Source organism: Budorcas taxicolor, chromosome 16 (genome assembly GCF_023091745.1).
Source record: "Budorcas taxicolor isolate Tak-1 chromosome 16, Takin1.1, whole genome shotgun sequence".
Taxonomy (NCBI): domain Eukaryota; kingdom Metazoa; phylum Chordata; class Mammalia; order Artiodactyla; family Bovidae; genus Budorcas; species Budorcas taxicolor.
In genome coordinates this window covers 43,968,004-43,985,101 of record NC_068925.1, presented here as the reverse complement: position 1 = coordinate 43,985,101, position 17,098 = coordinate 43,968,004, and the positions used below count along the sequence as shown (strand labels likewise).

Below are 17,098 nucleotides of genomic sequence, written 5' to 3'. Positions count from 1 at the left end.
GCTTGCTCAAACTCATGTCCATCGAGTCGGTGACACCATCCTACCAACTCATCCTCTGTTGTCCCCTTCTCCTGCCTTCAATCTTTCCCAGCATCAGGGTCTTTTCCAATGAGTCAAACAAGTCTGCTGCTGCTGCTAAGTCGCTTCAGTCGTGTCTGACTCTGTCTTTGGTTCCCCATAGACGGCAGCCCACCAGGCTCCCCCATCCCTGGGATTCTCCAGGCAAGAACACTGGAGTGGGTTGCCATTTCCTTCTCCAATGCATCGTAGTCTAGTTTGTAACAAATGCTGAGTTCAGCTTCTTCATACTGGTTGCTTGAAATCTGGCAATAGTGGGAGTATTTACACCAGGGAAACCTGCAAATCAGGGTTTAAATCCTTGTTGACTGCTTACGGAAGTGGGGGGAGGTGGATGCTAATAATGCTGATTAAACTTGAATGTGCATGGTGTCTGTACCCTTTGTAGCATGAATAGCATAAGCTGAGGAAATATTCTTCCAGTACTTGACACTACTATTCAGTTCAGTAGAGAAGTTTCTTCCTCACGTCATCCAAAAATGAGTGAAACTTAGAGTGAAGCTGGGAAGGAGGAAAATAACTGAAGAAAGTTTGGAAGCAGTGCAGATCTAATTGTTAGGTTTAGCTATTTTTCACTTCTTTTTTTTTTAAAGTCTTCACTGAATTTATTACAGGGCTTCCCTGATAGCTCAGTTGGTAAAAATAGTGCTTCTGTTTTCTCTTTTTGCCACAAGGCATGTGGGATCCTAGCTCCTGCCCCGGGGATTGAACTCCACTGGATGGACCACCAGGGAAGTCCCTTATTTCCGTTTTTTTTTTTTTTAAATTCATGGCCGCCTGGCATGTGGGTTCTTAGTTCCCACACCAGGGATTAAATCCGCACCTCCTGCAGTGGAAGTGAGGAATCTTAGCCATTGGACCGCCAGGGAATCCTGGTAAGTCCCTTAATTCTTAACATAAAGGAAAATCAGCTAACACTTGGGTCAAAACTATATTCCTTTGGCAACAGCAATGGGGTGAGAAACTTTTCGCTGAAGGGGATAGAAATCAAACATTTATCAGTGATCTGACTTTGTGACACTATAGAATTATAAAAAACTCACACTAGATTTGGCAAGGCATATCGAGGTTGCAGTCGCATGGAATTTACAACCGACTTGCGAACCCTTGTCCCTACACACATTGTTTCTGAGAGCTGGTGTTGACAACTGTGCGGGGCGCAGAGCTGGGCCTGAGGTCCCCGGGGAGCTTGGCTGGGGCCAGGCGGGCGCAGGCGCGCTGTAAGGCCCCCTTCCCAGAGTCGCCGCCAGGGGGCGGGCGAGGCAGCCGGCAGCTTCGCGTTTGGCCCCCAGCGCGGCCCGTCGCCCGGCGCCGCGGCGGGAAAATCCGACCAGGTCTCCGAGGCGGCTGCGTCTCTCTGTCCTGGCGCGCCTGCCAGGATCCGCCCGTGGTGATGACGGAGGAGGAGGAGGAGTGGTCCGAGGAGCAGCAAAGCTTCTCTTACCGACAGGTACAGGAGAATGGGGTCCTGGCGGGGCTGGGGAAGGACGGCGTCGAGATTCTGCGGGGAAAAAGGCGCCGCCTCAGCCCAGCCTCGTCTTCGTACCGAGGCCCCAGGTCGGAAGTCGAGCTCGGCCGCCTCCGGCCTCTGGCGCCTGCGCATGAGCCGACCCGGCTGCCGCGGGGGGTGCTGGGAGACGGTTTCCTTGGTTTGGCGGGTCGGAGCTTGGGGTGGCTGAGTGAGAGGGAAGATTCGGGGAAGATACCTGCCGTGCACCGGGAGTCCGGCGGCGGAGGCCCCTCTGGCTTTATGACAGGCTCAGTCTCCTCGGACAGGGTTGTTCTGAGGCACGCGGCACGAGCTCTAAAAATGTTGGCTCCTCGAATCGGTGCGTCCATCCTGCGGGGGAGGAGACGGCCCCGGAACCTGTTGCAAACCCGGCCGTCCGGCTCCGGAACCCATCGGATGTGGGTTCGAATCTCGACTCCGCACAGAGTGTTGTGTTGACTCTACCCGAACTCATTTTCCTAGGTGGAAAAATCAGGGTGATAATAACCAGCTCTCGGCGTAGTTGCTGGTATTCAGTCCTTCACTTAGCACCGCGAATAAATACCGTGTGGGAGAGTCGTGAGAAAAAACAAGAATCTCAGAGGCTTAACTGAAGAGAATTGAGAATGAGGTCAGGAAAGGGGCGCTTCCTAAATTTCAGAAGCTGTTTACCCACCGTCTCCCTTTATTTTGAAGTTCGAGCCTTCAGAAAAGGTTGCAAATTAGCGCATTCATCACCCATGTGCCCCTCACCTCGATTAACCAGTTAACATTTTGCTGTATTTGCTCCCTTACTTCTTTTCTCTAAATTATTTGAGAATTAAATACACTTGATGCTTCACCTTTAAATTTTAATGCTTTAACATGCTTCTTCCAAGGTCATAATTCTGATCACATTCAAGAGGCTTGATAATTGATAAAATCCTATTATCTAATATGAATCCATATTCAGCTTTCCCCAGTTGTCCCAAAGATATTCTTTCATGGTCTTTTTTTCCTTCACCCAGGATCCAGTTGGGGATCATGCATTGTGTCTAGTCCTGGCTTTGGTCCCTCCTGGAACGGTTCTCCACCTCCTTTGGGTTCCATGACATTGGTAGTTTCGAAGAGTCCATTCATGGCAAAGATGTGGGAGATAAACTCTTTGAGAGCAGGGACTGTTCTTTTGAGTTTTGTGTTCTCAGCCCCTAGTACAGAGCCTAGCTCTCAACAGACAATAAATGCTTACTGAATAAGTGAGTCGGGCTGCAAAGATGGACTGAGAAATTTGAACCTCATCCTCTGTGCAGTGGTGACCTGATGGAGGATCCCACTGTTCACTCAGCCAGGTGTTCTTGGCACTAGGTGGACAGCCATGAACAGTACTGAAGGATCCTGCCCTTGAGGAATTTAGAGTCTATGGACTTAACCTCTGACCCTAGCCAGTGGCTCATTGGTGAAAAATCCACCTGCAAGGCAAGAGACCTACAGGAGTCCTGGGTTCCATCCCTGGGTGGGGAAGATCCCCTGGAGGAGGAAATGGCATCCCACTCCAGTATTCTTACCTGGAGAATCTTGTGGATAGAAGAGCCTGGTGGGCTATATATAGTCCATGGATCGCAGAGTCGGACATGACTTGGCAACTGAGCACACACAGGCATGACTTCAGGCAGTTCAGTTCAGTTCAGTCGCTCAGTCGTGTCGGAGTCTTTGCGACCCCATAAATCGCAGCACACCAGGCCTCCCTGTCCATCACCAACTCCTGAGTTCACTCAAACTCACGTCCTTCGAGTCGGTGATGCCAACCAGCCATCTCATCCTGTGTTGTCCCCTTTTCCTCCTGCCCTCAATCCCTCCCAGCATCAGAGTCTTTTCCAATGAGTCAGCTCTTCGCATGAGGTGGCCAAAGTACTGGAGTTTCAGCTTTAGCATCATTCCTTCCAAAGAACACTCAGGGCTGATCTTTAGAATGGACTGCTTGGATCTCCTTGCAGTCCAAGACTTAGCCTCTATTAAAGAAGGCCCTTAACCTATTCCTGGAAGTGGAGGAGGGGGAAGGATGGAGGGATGGAGGAATCTTCTGGAGCAATGAGAAGGATCCCTGTCCTGTTCCCCTATCCCTAACTACACCTCTCAGTTCAGTTCAGTTCAGTTGCTCAGTCGTGTCCGACTCTTTGCGACCCCATGAATTGCAGCACGCCAGGCCTCCCTGTCCATCACCAACTCCTGGAATTTACCCAAACTCATGTCCATCAAGTCGGTGATGCCATCCAGCCATTTCATCCTCGGTCGTCCCCTTCTCCTCATGCCCCCAATCCCTCCCAGCATCAAGGTCTTTCCAGTGAGTCAGCTCTTCGCATGAGGTGGCCAAAGTATTGGAGTTTCAGCTTCACCATCAGTCCTTCCAATGAACACCCAGGACTGATCTCCTTAAGGATGGACTCGTTGGATCTCCTTGCAGTCCAAGGGACTCTCAAGAGTCTTCTCCAACACCACAGTTCTTCGGTGCTCAGCTTTCTTCATAGTCCAACTCTCACATCCATACATGACCACAGGAAAAACAATAGCTTTGATTAGATGGATCTTTGTTAGCAAAGTAATGTCTCTTCTTTTTAATAGGCTATCTAGGTTGGTCATAACTTTCCTTCCAAGGAGTAAGCGTCTTTTAATTTCATGGCTGCAGTCACCATCTGCAGTGATTTTGGAGCCCCTGAAAATAAAGTCTGACACTGTTTCCACTGTTTCCCCATCTATTTCTCATGAAGTGATGGGACCGGATGCCATGATCTTCGTTTTCTGAATGTTGAGCTTTAAGCCAACTTTTTCACTCTTCTCTTTCACTTTCATCAAGAGGTTTTTTTTAGTTCCTCTTCACTTTCTACCATAATGGTGGTGTCATCCGTATATCTAAGGTTATTGATATTTCTCCCGGCAATCTTGATTCCAGCTTGTGCTTCTTCTAGCCCAGCATTTCTCATGATGTACTCTGCATAGAAGTTAAATAAGCAGGGTGACAGTATACAGCCTTGATGTACTCCTTTTCCTATTTGGATCCAGTCTGTTGTTCCATGTCCAGTTCTAACTGTTGCTTCCTGACCTGCATATAGGTTTCTCAAGAGGCAGGTCAGGTGGTCTGGTATTCCCATCTCTTTCAGAATTTTCCACAGTTTATTGTGATCCACACAGTCAAAGGCTTTGGCATAGTCAATAAAGCAGAAATAGATGTTTCTCTGGAACTCTCTTGCTTTTTCCATGATCCAGCGGATGTTGGCAATTTGATCTCTGGTTCCTCTGCCTTTTCTAAAATCAGCTTGAACATCTGGAAGTTCATGTTTCAACGTATTGCTGAAGCCTGGCTTGGAGAATTTTGAGCATCACTTTACTAGTGTGTGAGATGAGTGCAATTGTGTGGTAGTTTGAGCATTCTTTGGCATTGCCTTTCTTTGGAATTGGAATGAAAACTGACCTTTTCCAGTCCTGTGGCCACTGCTGAGTTTTCCAAATTTGCTGGCATGTTGAGTGCAGCACTTTCACAGCATCATCTTTCAGGATTTGAAATAGCTCAACTGGAATTCCATCACCTCCACTAGGTTTGTTCGTAGTGATGCTTTCTAAGGCCCACTTGACTTCACATTCCAGGATGTCTGCCTCTAGGTGAGTGATCACACCATCGTGATTATCTGGGTCGTGAAGATCTTTTTTGTACTTTCTTTTGTGTATGCTTGCCACCTCTTCTTAATATCTTCTGCTTCTGTCAGGTCCATACCATTTCTGTCCTTTACTGAGCCCATCTTTGCATGAAATGTTCCATTGGTATCTGTAATTTTCTTGAAGAGATCTCTAGTCTTTCCCATTCTGTTGTTTTCCTCTATTTCTTTGCATTGATCACTGAGGAAGGCTAACTCACATCCAAGTTAAGAGAAACCCAAGTGAGACAGTAGGTGTTGCTAGAGGGCATCAGAGGGCAGACACACTGAAATCATAATCACAGAAAACTAGCCAATCTGATCACATGGACCACAGCCTTGTCTAACTCAATGAAGCTAAGCCATACCGTGTGGGGCCACCCAAGACAGACGGGTCACGGTGGAGAGGTCTGACAGAATGTGGTCCACTGGAGAAGTGAATGGCAAACCACTTCAGTGGTCTTGCCTGAGAACTCCATGAACAGTATGAAAAGGCAAACTGATAGGATACTGAAAGAGGAACTCCCTAGGTTGGTAAGGGCCCAATATGCTACTGGAGATCAGTGGAGAAATAACTCCAGAAAGAATGAAGGGATGGAGCCAAAGCAAAAACAATACCCAGTTGTGGATGTGACTGGTGATAGAAGCAAGGTCCGATGCTGTAAAGAGCAGTATTGCATAGGAACCTGGAATGTTAGGTCCATGAATCAAGGCAAATTGGAAGTGGTCAAACAGGAGATGGCAAGAGTGAATGCCAACATTCTAGGAATCAGCGAATTAAAATGGACTGGAATGGGTGAATTTAACTTAGATGACCATTATATCTAGTACTGTGGGCAGGAATCCCTTAGAAGAAATGGAGTAGCCATCATGGTCAACAAAAGAGTCCAAAATGCAGTACTTGGATGCAATCTCAAAAACGACAGAATGATCTCTGTTCGTTTCCAAGGCAAACCATTCAATATCACGGTAATCCCAAGTCTACGCCCCAACCAGTAACGCTGAAGAGGCTGGTGTTGAACGGTCCTATGAAGACCTACAAGATCTTTTAGAACTAACACCCAAAAAAGATGTCCTTTTTATTATAGGGGACTGGAATGCAAAAGTAGGAAGTCAAGATACACCTGGAGTAACAGGCAAATTTGGCCTTGGAGTACAGAATGAAGCAGGGCAAAGGCTAATAGCGTGTTGCCAAGAGAACGCACTGATCATAGCAAACACCCTCTTCCAGCAACACAAAAGAAGACTCTACACATGGACATCACCAGATGGGCAACACCAAAATCAGATTGATTATATTCTTTGCACCCAAAGATGGAGAAGCTCTATACAGTCAGCAAAAACAAGACCGGGAGCTGACTGTGGCCCAGATCATGAACTGCTTATTGCCAAATTCAGACTGAAACTGAAGAAAGTAGGGAAAACCACTAGACCATTCAGGTATGACCTAAATCAAATCCCTTATGATTATACAGTGGAAGTGAGAAATAGATTTAAGGGACTAGATCTGATAGAGTGCCTGATGAACTATGGACGGAGGTTTGTGACATTGTACAGGAGACAGGGATCAAGACCATCCCCATGGAAAAGAAATGCAAAAAAGCAAAATGGCTGTCTGAGGAGGGCTTAGAAATAGCTGTGAAAAGAAGAGAAGCGAAAAACAAAAGAGAAAAGGAAAGATATAAGCTCTGAAGGCAGACTTCCAAAGAATAGCAAGGAGAGATAAGAAAGCCTTCCTCAACCACACCTCTACACATACCTAAAAAACAGATGACTTTGCACTGAAATGTATACTATCATGTAAGAAACGAATCGCCAGTCTATGTTCGATACAGGATACAGGATGCTTGGGTTGGTGCACGGGGATGATCCAGAGAGATGATATGGGGTGGGAGGTGGGAGGGGGGTTCAGGATTGGGAACTCATGTACACCCGTGGCGGATTCATGTCAATGTATGGTAAAACCAATACAGTATTATAAAGTAAAATAAAGTAAAAATAGAAATTAAAAAAAAGAAAAAAAGATGACTTTGGAGGGTCTTTATCCCTCCCAGGGTGGTGGTCTCTGTCTCCTTCCACTGACACTTTGCACTTACCTGCTCTTGTGACATCTGAAACTAAGGAAGGTAGGTCCCTTTCCTGTCTGTCTGGCCTCCCCTTGGAGCCCATGGACTGGGTATTGTTTTTGCAGTCCCTCCTTGTCTTGCCTCTGCCACGAGCACCTGCTGGTAGAGGCGACGCTGACTCGGGTTCAGCTGTCAGCTCATGCAGTTCAGCTCCGTCCCCCAGCAGGCGCACACCCAGGGCTCAGCAAGCTCGTTGACAGGAGTCCGAGACCTTGGCATGGCTTGTTTCATTTCTTTACTCCTCTGCGTGGGGAAGAAGTGTTTTCCAGCCCTGGAAGGTGTTTCTAAGGAGCAGTGAGGGTCCTGTTGAGGTGGGCTAGCAAACCAGTAAATCAGAGGAGGATCCAGTGTGCCCTCGGGAGCCTTCCCCAGTGTTGTCCTGACGTTCATCCTTTGTTTTGTGCAGGACTGGGACTGGCAAGGACTTGAAGCACAGGGACCAGTCCTTCTGTATTTGCTTGGTTAACTTCCATCTAGGGGCAAAAATCTCTTTCTTTTTTCACTGCATTCCCCAGATACCTGGCACATTATTGACCAGGGGATTTTTTCTCAGAAACTGACACTTGTGGCCAGCGATTTGTTATGTAAGTGAATATTGAAATATCTCGGGTCAGTAACATTCAGGTAGCACATATTAGTACTGACGTGTTAGCACACACCTTCACCCAGTAGGCGCTTAGCACGTAAGTGTGGAATAACTGAGTAAAGTTACAGGGGCACCTCCCAGATACCAGTCTGCCTTCTCTCCCCGCTAACCTGCCATCGTTGTTCCTTATCTTTACTTCACCTAAATCATCACCATTAACTAGGAAATGATGTTTCTACAAGTCACATTCCAGAGGCCCCATTGATTTATTAGTACACTGGAAAAGTCACTCAGCCGTTACGGAAAGTGCTGAAGGAATTTAGGCTGAGCAGACCCTCTTCTTGGTCTTCATTTTTTAAGATGTGAAGAGCTCTTATTTGCAGTCTTACCCATGAAGTGTTTTGATTTTACTTCAGAGGCTAAAGGCAGCGGTTCACTACACGGTTGGTTGTCTTTGCGAGGAAGTTTCGTCAGACAAAGACGTGCAGTTCAGCAAGCAAACCATTGCAGCGATCTCAGAGGTGACCTTTGGACAGTGTGGTACGCAGCTCTGGTTTTCCTTTGGGTGTGTGGAAAGCCTGGAGGTTGATTTTGCCTGGGAGAAATGCGGGTGGGTGCCGTGGCATATCTCACCAACAGACAGAGAACATTATCACTGGACACCATCCATGAAATGTTTCTTCTATTGGTTGTAAGATTCAGTTTATGGGAAGAGCTATATTTTTTTCTATTACAAGATTTATATATTTTTTCTTTCTGTTACACTAATGGGGGCATCAGCACCTTTATTTTATTGTTTTAAACCACCTAGAATATTACTTTTTTAAAAAACAAGGGCTAGGACTGGCTGCCCTATTTATTTATTTAATTTTGGCTGTTCCGGGTCTTCGTTGTGGCATTCTGGCTTAGTTGCCTGGTGGCATGTGGAATCTTGGGGGCTTTCCTGGTGACTCAGATGGTAAAGAATCTGCCTGCAATGCGGGAGACACAGGTTCAATCCCTGGGTTGAGAAGATCCCCTGGAGAAGGAAATGGCAACTCACTCCAGTATTCTTGCCTGGAGAATTCCGTGGACAGAGGAGCCTGGTGGGCTATGGTCCATGGGGTCACAGAGAGTAGGACATGACTGAGCAACTAACAGTTTCACTTTCTTTCATGTGGGATCTTAGTTCCCTGACCAGGTATAGAAACTGGGTCCCCTGCACTGGAAGGCCGATTCTTAACCACTGGACCACCAGGGGAAGTCCTTGGACATTAATTTTTTGTTTCATTGCTTTATAACTTTTTTATATCACCCACAGTTTGACAGCTGGTATTTGCTTGACTTCAGGGGAGATGAATGTCTTCACAAGCCCTAACTCCTAGCACAATTTAAAATTAAGGGATAGTTTCTAGGGAGGAGAGGTGTAGCCACAATTACCAGAGGTTTGTAACGAAGGGTGGAGGTGGCAGGGAGGACACAGAGGTCATAATGAATCCAGCATTGGAGCCTCCCGAAGGGCCTCCTCTCACTTTCAAAAGGATTTGTAGTAGTCACTATACTTACTGTAGACATTGAGATTTCACTTTTCTGCTTCTGAATTAAGGTTGAGATAGGCTAATTAAAGCACATCTCTTTTTCTCTTTCAGAAAATTTTGCCAAAGACCTTGAAATGTTTGCAAGGTGGGTAGAGAGCTTGATTGTCTGGGCTTGTTTCCGTGTTTTGATGCTCCCCATCTGGTGGTGAATTTCAGGGAAGCTTGAACCCCTCCCCGCCCCATGTTTTGTGGAGACTCAGTCTCTAATCATGATTCTCTAAGAATGGAACATCTGCTTTAATCATGTCCATTCAGACTTGATTGGGCATTTTTTGAAGTTTTCCTCGTATTTGTCGTTAAGGGAAGTAAAGTTATTCAGTTCCAGGTTAAAAAGGTGTGAGTCATGTCTCCAGGATTCTGTGCATGGTGCGCTTGCTTTTAAGACTGTTTCTGCAGGTGGTGTGGTGCTGGGGGGTGAGGCTGGGGGCAGGCTGGGCTGCTTTGTGCTTTGTGGGGCAGTGCATGGGTGTCGGGATAATACAGCCCATGGCCCCATCAGCCCTGCATTTGCCTGCTGGTGACAAGTAAGACACACGCTCCTTGAAAAGTGTGTGTGACTGGCTTTCAGCTGGTAAAGCGTTAGCTTTTACAGGTGATTTATGCTCCTCTCTTCAATTAGTTCCACAGGTAATTGAAAACAATTGCAGCGAATTGCTTTTATGAAGCAATTTGAATGACGAAGGCCTGAAAGGGCTAAAGCTTTCTAATTTGCTCCCACTTCTGATTTGGTGCCAGCCTCTCCCACACCCCATACTTTTCACCTTTCTCCTATAGCTCTTTGTTTCTTCGATGAATATTCTGAATGAATTAAAGCAGTAGGTTCTCAGAGGGCAGGCTCTAAATCTTGCCTATTCCTGTGTATATGAGTCCCTAAAAACCGCTTAGCATCTTCAACTTGGCCGAAAGGGATCAGGATAATATATGGGATACTGACGGCTCCTGCGTCTTATCATCGTTAATTCAGGTGGTTGCCCCTTACTTGTGCCCTGCGCCCACCCCCACCCCAAGTCTCCTGTGAAATACATTTACTGCCTTTACTTGCCATCTTTTTTTTTTTTTAAAGATTTATTATTTTATTTTATTTTTGGCTGCGCTGGGTCTTCATTGCTGCGCCTGGGCTTTCTCAAGTTTCCATACAAGGTCTTCTCATTGAGGTGGCTTCTCTTGTTGCAAAGCACAGGCCCTAGGCGCACAGGCTCTATAGTTGTGATGAACGGGCTTAGTTGCTCCAGGGCATGTGGGATCTTCCTGGACCAGGGATCGAACCCATGTTCCCTGAAATAGCAGGCAGATTCTTAATCACTAGACCACTAAGGAAACCCCTTGCCATTTCTCTTCTTCTTTTTTTTTTTAAACCATGCCGTGGGGCTTGTGGGATCTTAGTTCCCTGACCAAGGATTAAACCCACACCCCCTGCATTGGAAGCATGGCGTCTTAAGCACTGGACCAAGGAAGTCCCTCTTCTTCTTTGTTTTAAATGTGAGTCTTTTATATTACAAAGGGAGACACCAAAATGTAAATTAGTAGACAAACGGTTATTTGATTTGAACATAGAGTTTATCAACATAGATCAGAGTTTTTCCACCTCAGCACTGTTGACATTTTGGGCTGGATGATTTCCTCACTCTGGTGGGGGCTGTCCAGTGCATTGTAGGGTATTTAGTGGCATCCCTCACCTCTACCCACCAGATGCCAGTAGCAAGTCTCCAGCTGTGAGCTTCCTCCTCATTTCTGTGTTAGCTGTAGGAAAAGACAATGACAAATTTTATTTTATTTTATTTTATTTTTTTTTAACTTTTTATTTATTTGGCTGCACTGGGTCTCAGCACGTGGAACCTTCTTTGCCACATGCAGGATCTTTAGTTGCAGCATGTGGGATCTAGTTCCCCGAGCAGGGATCGAACCCAGGCCTCCTGCATTGGGAGCTTGGAGTCTTAACCACTGGTCCACCAGGGAAGTCCCGACAAATTTTAAATACTAGAAATAAAAATGAAATTAGAGCTATTTAGCATTGTAAAACGTTAAGTTTTCAAGTACTGTGTGTTTTTTATAATTGAGAAGCCTACTTCCTTTTGCTGGGCCCTGGGGCAGAGAAGTAGGCATCCCAGGTGGCACAGTGTTAAAGAACCCGCCTGCCAATGCAGGAGACATAAGAGACCCAGGTTCGACACAAGTAGGGAAAATCCCTTCAAGAAGGGCGTGGCAACCCACACCAGTATTCTTGCCTAGAGAATCCCATGGACAGAGGAACCTGGCAGGCTACAGTCCATGGGGTCACAAAGGGTAGGACATGACTGAGGTGACTTAGCACGTACACACGGGGCAGAGATGTGGGCACCACTTAGACTGTCAGCTGCATAAGGAAGGACTCATCTTTTGGTTAAAGGAGTCTGTAGAGGCCGTCAGCTGATGCTCTCTGAGCAAGACTGTCAGAGGCTTTACTTAGAGATGTTTCCTCTTCTGCAGTGCTCAGGGGTGTATACCAGCACTCCTTAGATTTCCTCCAAAGAACTCTGAGCTAATTCAAGTGCAGATTTTCTTTGAAGACTTGTCTGTTTTCTTAATTTTACATTGTCAAAATGTTCCATTAAAAAAAAATCCTGTTTTAAAGTGTATTACTGAGCAGGACTCCCTGGTGGTCCAGTGGTTAAGAACTCTAAACTTCCAATGCAGGGGCCCCAGGTTCAATCCCTGGTTGGGGATCTGCATGCCATGGTGTGGGGGAAAAACGTTTATCACTGAATTAAAATTAAAAAAGCTTCCCTGGTGGCTCAGTCAGTAAAGAATCTGCCTGCAGTGCAGGAGACCTGGGTTTGATCCCTGGGTCTCAAAGATCCCCTGGAGAAGGAAATGGCAACCCACTCCAGTATTCTTGCCTGGAGAATTCCATGGACAGAGGAGCCTGGCTGGCTATAGTCTGTGGGGCTGCAAGAGTTGGACACTACTTAGCGACTAAACCACCACTACTGAATAAAATGGATAGTCCCAGAGGGTCACCTTTATCCTGTGGTTTTGAATTTTCCCTGCTACATAATCCCTGCTCCTATATTACTCCAGTTTGAGAAATCTGAAATATATACTGCTATTTCAGGTTGGCTACCTATTAGATAGTCTTTGGAGGCTGGGAACCTAACTAGTATTTGTAACAATGTTTCTATGAAAAAAAATGCACTTAAATTGTAAATACTATTAACTCAGTTCACCTATAAACTTTGGAAAATAATCTCTCCACTTCAGTTGTGAATGTCCTTCATTTAATGTCTGGTCACCTAATGTTAACATGGTAAAGATGAAACATTTTGAGGAAGACAGGTATTCTATGGTAACTGAATTCTAGGGGTATTTTTGTTGTTGTTCAGTCACTAAGTCATGTCAGCCTCTGCCGCCCCATGGACTGCAGCACGCCAGGCTTCCCTATCCTTCACCATCTCCTGGAGTTTGCAAACTCTTGTCCATTGAGTTGGTGATGCCATCCAACCATCTCATCCTCTGCTACCCCCTTCTCCTCTTGCCCTCAGTTCCCAGCATCAGGGTCTTTTCCAATGAGTCGGCTCTTCACATCAGGTGGCCATAGTATTGGAGCTTCAGCATCAGTCCTTCCAATGAATATTTAGGGGCATTTTGGGAATAGTCTTTAAAATCTGTGTTGCTCAAAGTGTTGAATGAAAAATTGCTTTGTTATGTTCTCTAGAGTAATTTTCTGGAGCCAGAGGTTTAATTTAGGAGAGGCTGTGGTGTGATGCGTTTGAACTATGGTGTTGGAGAAGATTCTTGAGAGTCCCTTGGACTGCAGGGAGATCCAACCAGCCCATTCTGAAGGAGATCAACCCTGGGATTTCTTTGGAAGGAATGATGCTAAAGCTGAAGCTCCAGTACTTCGGACACCTCATGCGAAGAGTTGACTCATTGGAAAAGACTCTGATGCTGGGAGGGATTGGGGGCAGGGGGAGAAGGGGACGACCGAGGATGAGATGGCTGGATGGCATCACGGACTCGATGGACGTGAGTCTGAGTGAACTCCGGGAGATGGTGATGGACAGGGAGGCCTGGCGTACTGTGATTCATGGGGTCGCAAAGAGTTGGACACGACTGAGCGACTGAACTGAACTGAACTGTGGTGTGCAGTGGCTGGCATAGGATGTACCTGCCCCTCCATCTGGGACAGTGGTATCATTAAAACATGGTGCAGAGAAACCAGATGACCAGTTAAGGGGTGGAGAGGGTTGGCTCTGCTGTTTCCTGAATGTTTCTTGTGATCATATATGCTGATCTTATGCTGAGTAGTTCAGTGCTGCTTCCTCCATACTCTTTGGCCCTTTAAGAAGGTGGCAACACCGACAGAGCCGCTTGTCGTGTGATACAGACGAGGGCCACAGTGTCTGCGGCTCCTGACATCCTCCCCGTAGGACACCTCTGGACTGGCTTTGTGGTCTCTATTCTGTCCCTTTCTGTCTGACTCCACCCCCTGCCCTACCCCCTTTCCTCTGTGCTGGTCCTTGCAGGCGGCTAATGAGAGTTATCTTCTGACATGGATATTATCCCAGGATAGTCAGATACTGTCCGTCATGATGAGATGGCATGTGATCTTTTCACATTTGGCAGGATGTGAAGGACTAATCTGGCCAAATTACAGAATATAATTTCTGTGAGTTTTATCTTTAAATCAACAGATATTTAGTGAGGACTTGCCATGTGCTGGTCACGCTGATAGTTATTAAGAACACAAAGATTCCTCCTTATTCCGACTTACAAATTTCCTACTTATTTTTGGAGGAAGCTAGAAATGGCAAGAAAGGGTGTAATTAGGGTAATAAATTATTGAACAGAGCTCATTGTCTCAGATTACCTTTTAAAGCAGAGATAAGAGAACTGGAACAAGCACTTGCGTCCGTGTTGTGAGCAAGAAACAGAGTCTAGTTGAAAGGGTGTTCTTTGTCCTAGCTGGGCTGTTGTCGGGGACACGTTGTCTCCTAGTTGGGGAGGGACACGTGCACAAGCTTTTCCCTGTAATGTAGCCTTTGGGGAAGAGCATTAGGACCTTGGTATTAGCGAAGCTGTGCTTTGTGGAAATTCTGTTTTTTCTACTTAGCGTTCATTTAAGCAGCAGTGATCTTTGTATTGTGAGCTCTGTGCTGTTTTCTCTTTCCACTGAAGGTGCCTCACAGACCCGCTTCTTTTTGTGTGGTGGTCGCTGTGCCCACTGTGAGCATTTGGGAAGGCTTGGATGCCTCTCACTCCTCGCCATGCTCACATGCTCCAGATACCCTCGGCCTTCCAGTGGCTTCTGCTTGCTCTGTCTCTTCATTTAATTGGTATCTTGGCTCATCACTTCACTCATTTCTGTGTCACTGTCACTTAACGGGCACGCACCTGAAAAGATGGGCTACTTAGAGATCCTGCTGGTGTGAAGTCTGGCCATGAACCTTTGTGTTTCATCAAAACTTTAAATAATATGAAACATTTTGGCGAATTGTTTCTGCACTTTCTACAGACATGCGAAAAGAAGCACAGTTAACACTGAAGACGTGAAGCTCTTAGCCAGGAGGAGTCATTCACTGGTGAGAGATGGGTTTCTTTCCTCACTCCCCTTTCCCATCAGAATACATTATTCCCAATTAATCACTGGCATCCACGAAGTGATTCCCCCAGGGCACCTTGCATTAAAAATGAGACACGCTTCAACCACTCAGACCTGCCTGTAATTTATACAGTCTTTCTTTCACTATGATGGATCTTGCTAAGCCAATTTGAAAATTTCTAATCATGCTCTCTGGATTTCATAATTTGCCTTTTCTGTAATATCTCAAAACTTTGGTCCCATGTTTCAGCTACAGCATGGTGTCAGAAACAGGTCACAGGCTAGAGTATCTAGGGGGTGCTTTCGTTATGGAGCCCACAGTTTTGGTGGGCCAGGTGTGGAAAGAGTATCAGTACATCTGGGGTGTGCAGGCAGTTGAGCACATTTTCTGTCATTTCGGGGTCGTCTAGATGTCATCCCAGCCATGCCCTCACTTTACAGGTGATGCTGTGATCGTCCCAGGCTAGTGGCTGCGGCTGATGGCAGATCCAGGATGCCTGTGAGGTTTCCTGACTTAGTCTGATCTTGGCAGTCAAAACACTTTAACGTTCCTCCCCAGGATGTGAGCTCCACAAGGGCAGGGATTTTTATGTGTTTCTTCTCAACTCCATCTGCCATGCCTAAAAAAGGGCCTGACCCACAGTAGGGGCTCATGAGTAGTTGTTGGATGAATGAACTTGTGTAGCACTTGACATTTCACACAGGACTTCTGTAGGTCATATTTTACACACATTATTTAAAGCTCACAGCCACTCTATGAGGGTTTTTTGTAACATGACTAATTAGCCCCATTTTATAGGCCAGACTATTAGAGTTAAGTAATTTCCCAAAGTTAAATATGAAGTTTTCTGGTTGACAGCTGACCCTTAACCTTCAAACCCTGAATCCAGTGCTGTTTCCACTGGACTTTTTTGTTCTTTCTCTGCTCTTCTAATATTGTTTCTCTAAAGTTTAAGTCAAGGTTAAGGATGATACAATTCCTAATAGCTCCGGTAGCTGGTGGTGCTGCATATCAGTGGAAAAGACATTTTTCTCTCCTCCGAAATTCTCTCTCAGAACTGTAACTTTGTCGGCTTCAGTAAGCAGTTTCTATCTTTTGCAAGGAATTGTCGATGCAAGTCATCTTAGACTATTAATTGGGAAGTTTCCTGCTTATTGCGTATTGGACTGTTAAATTTTAGTCATCTGACAGAAGTCTATTACTGAAGAGTTGCAGCTAAATTTTTGCATTTGACTAAATTTTCCCTGAGGGCAAGGACCTTGTCTTATTACCCTTGTGTCTCTAGGATCTGGTACACAGGAATTGCTCAGTAATTTTAGTTGGGCAAAATTTAGGGCTTTTGACTTTATTTGTGCTTTGTAGAGTATATTTGTGATTGGCATGCCTTTCGTAAACTATAATTTTTAATTCTCCTGATTATTCAGGGAACTCCTATGTGAGTAAGTAGTGAGCTGACTTTTGTCGTTGATTCCTTCCAGGAAAAAAAATTCGAAGCTGTGTTTAACTCCGAGGAATGTAACCCTGGGTGGGAGTGTTTGGGAAATGGCATAGATTTTTTTTCTCCCCGACTAGACTTATCAATGGCTTTACAATCAGGTAAAAATGTAATTAAAAAAATATTTTTTGTAGCTAAAATACATCACAGAGAAAAATGAAGACATCGCTCAGCTTAACCTGGAAAGAAAAGCAAAGAAGAAGAAGAAGTTGGAGGATGAAAACAGAAATTCAGTGGAGTTAGCAGAGGCTGGTGTAGAAGAAAGTGAGAATTAAACCCTGTTGCTGTTTGGAGAAAGCAGCCTTCAGCAGGCAGAGTGGCTAAAAGCACATATTGCCAATAGAGGGTTCTGAAAGGATAAGTGGAGATTAAAAGACAAAAGGCTTGGGTGCTTATTGTATTGTACTCTCCAAGTCATTGACTACAAAAGCTGGTTTAAAAGAGAAGTGGAAACTCTTAAGCAAAATAGTTCCGTGTCTTAATGAAACGCATGAAAAGGGCAT

The 17,098-nt window shown here is 45.6% G+C and overlaps 1 protein-coding gene across 1 annotated transcript; it reads left to right on the top strand.

Annotated features, from left to right (window-relative positions):
* Window positions 1–1,399: 1,399 nt before the first annotated feature.
* Window positions 1,400–17,090, top strand: CENPS (centromere protein S). The gene is made up of 5 exons (XM_052653411.1): window positions 1,400–1,528; window positions 8,361–8,484; window positions 9,573–9,606; window positions 15,013–15,079; window positions 16,730–17,090. The coding sequence occupies exons 1-5, from the start codon at window positions 1,472–1,474 to the stop codon at window positions 16,868–16,870; spliced, it is 423 nt and encodes a 140-aa protein (XP_052509371.1). The 5' UTR covers window positions 1,400–1,471; the 3' UTR covers window positions 16,871–17,090.
* Window positions 17,091–17,098: the final 8 nt, after the last annotated feature.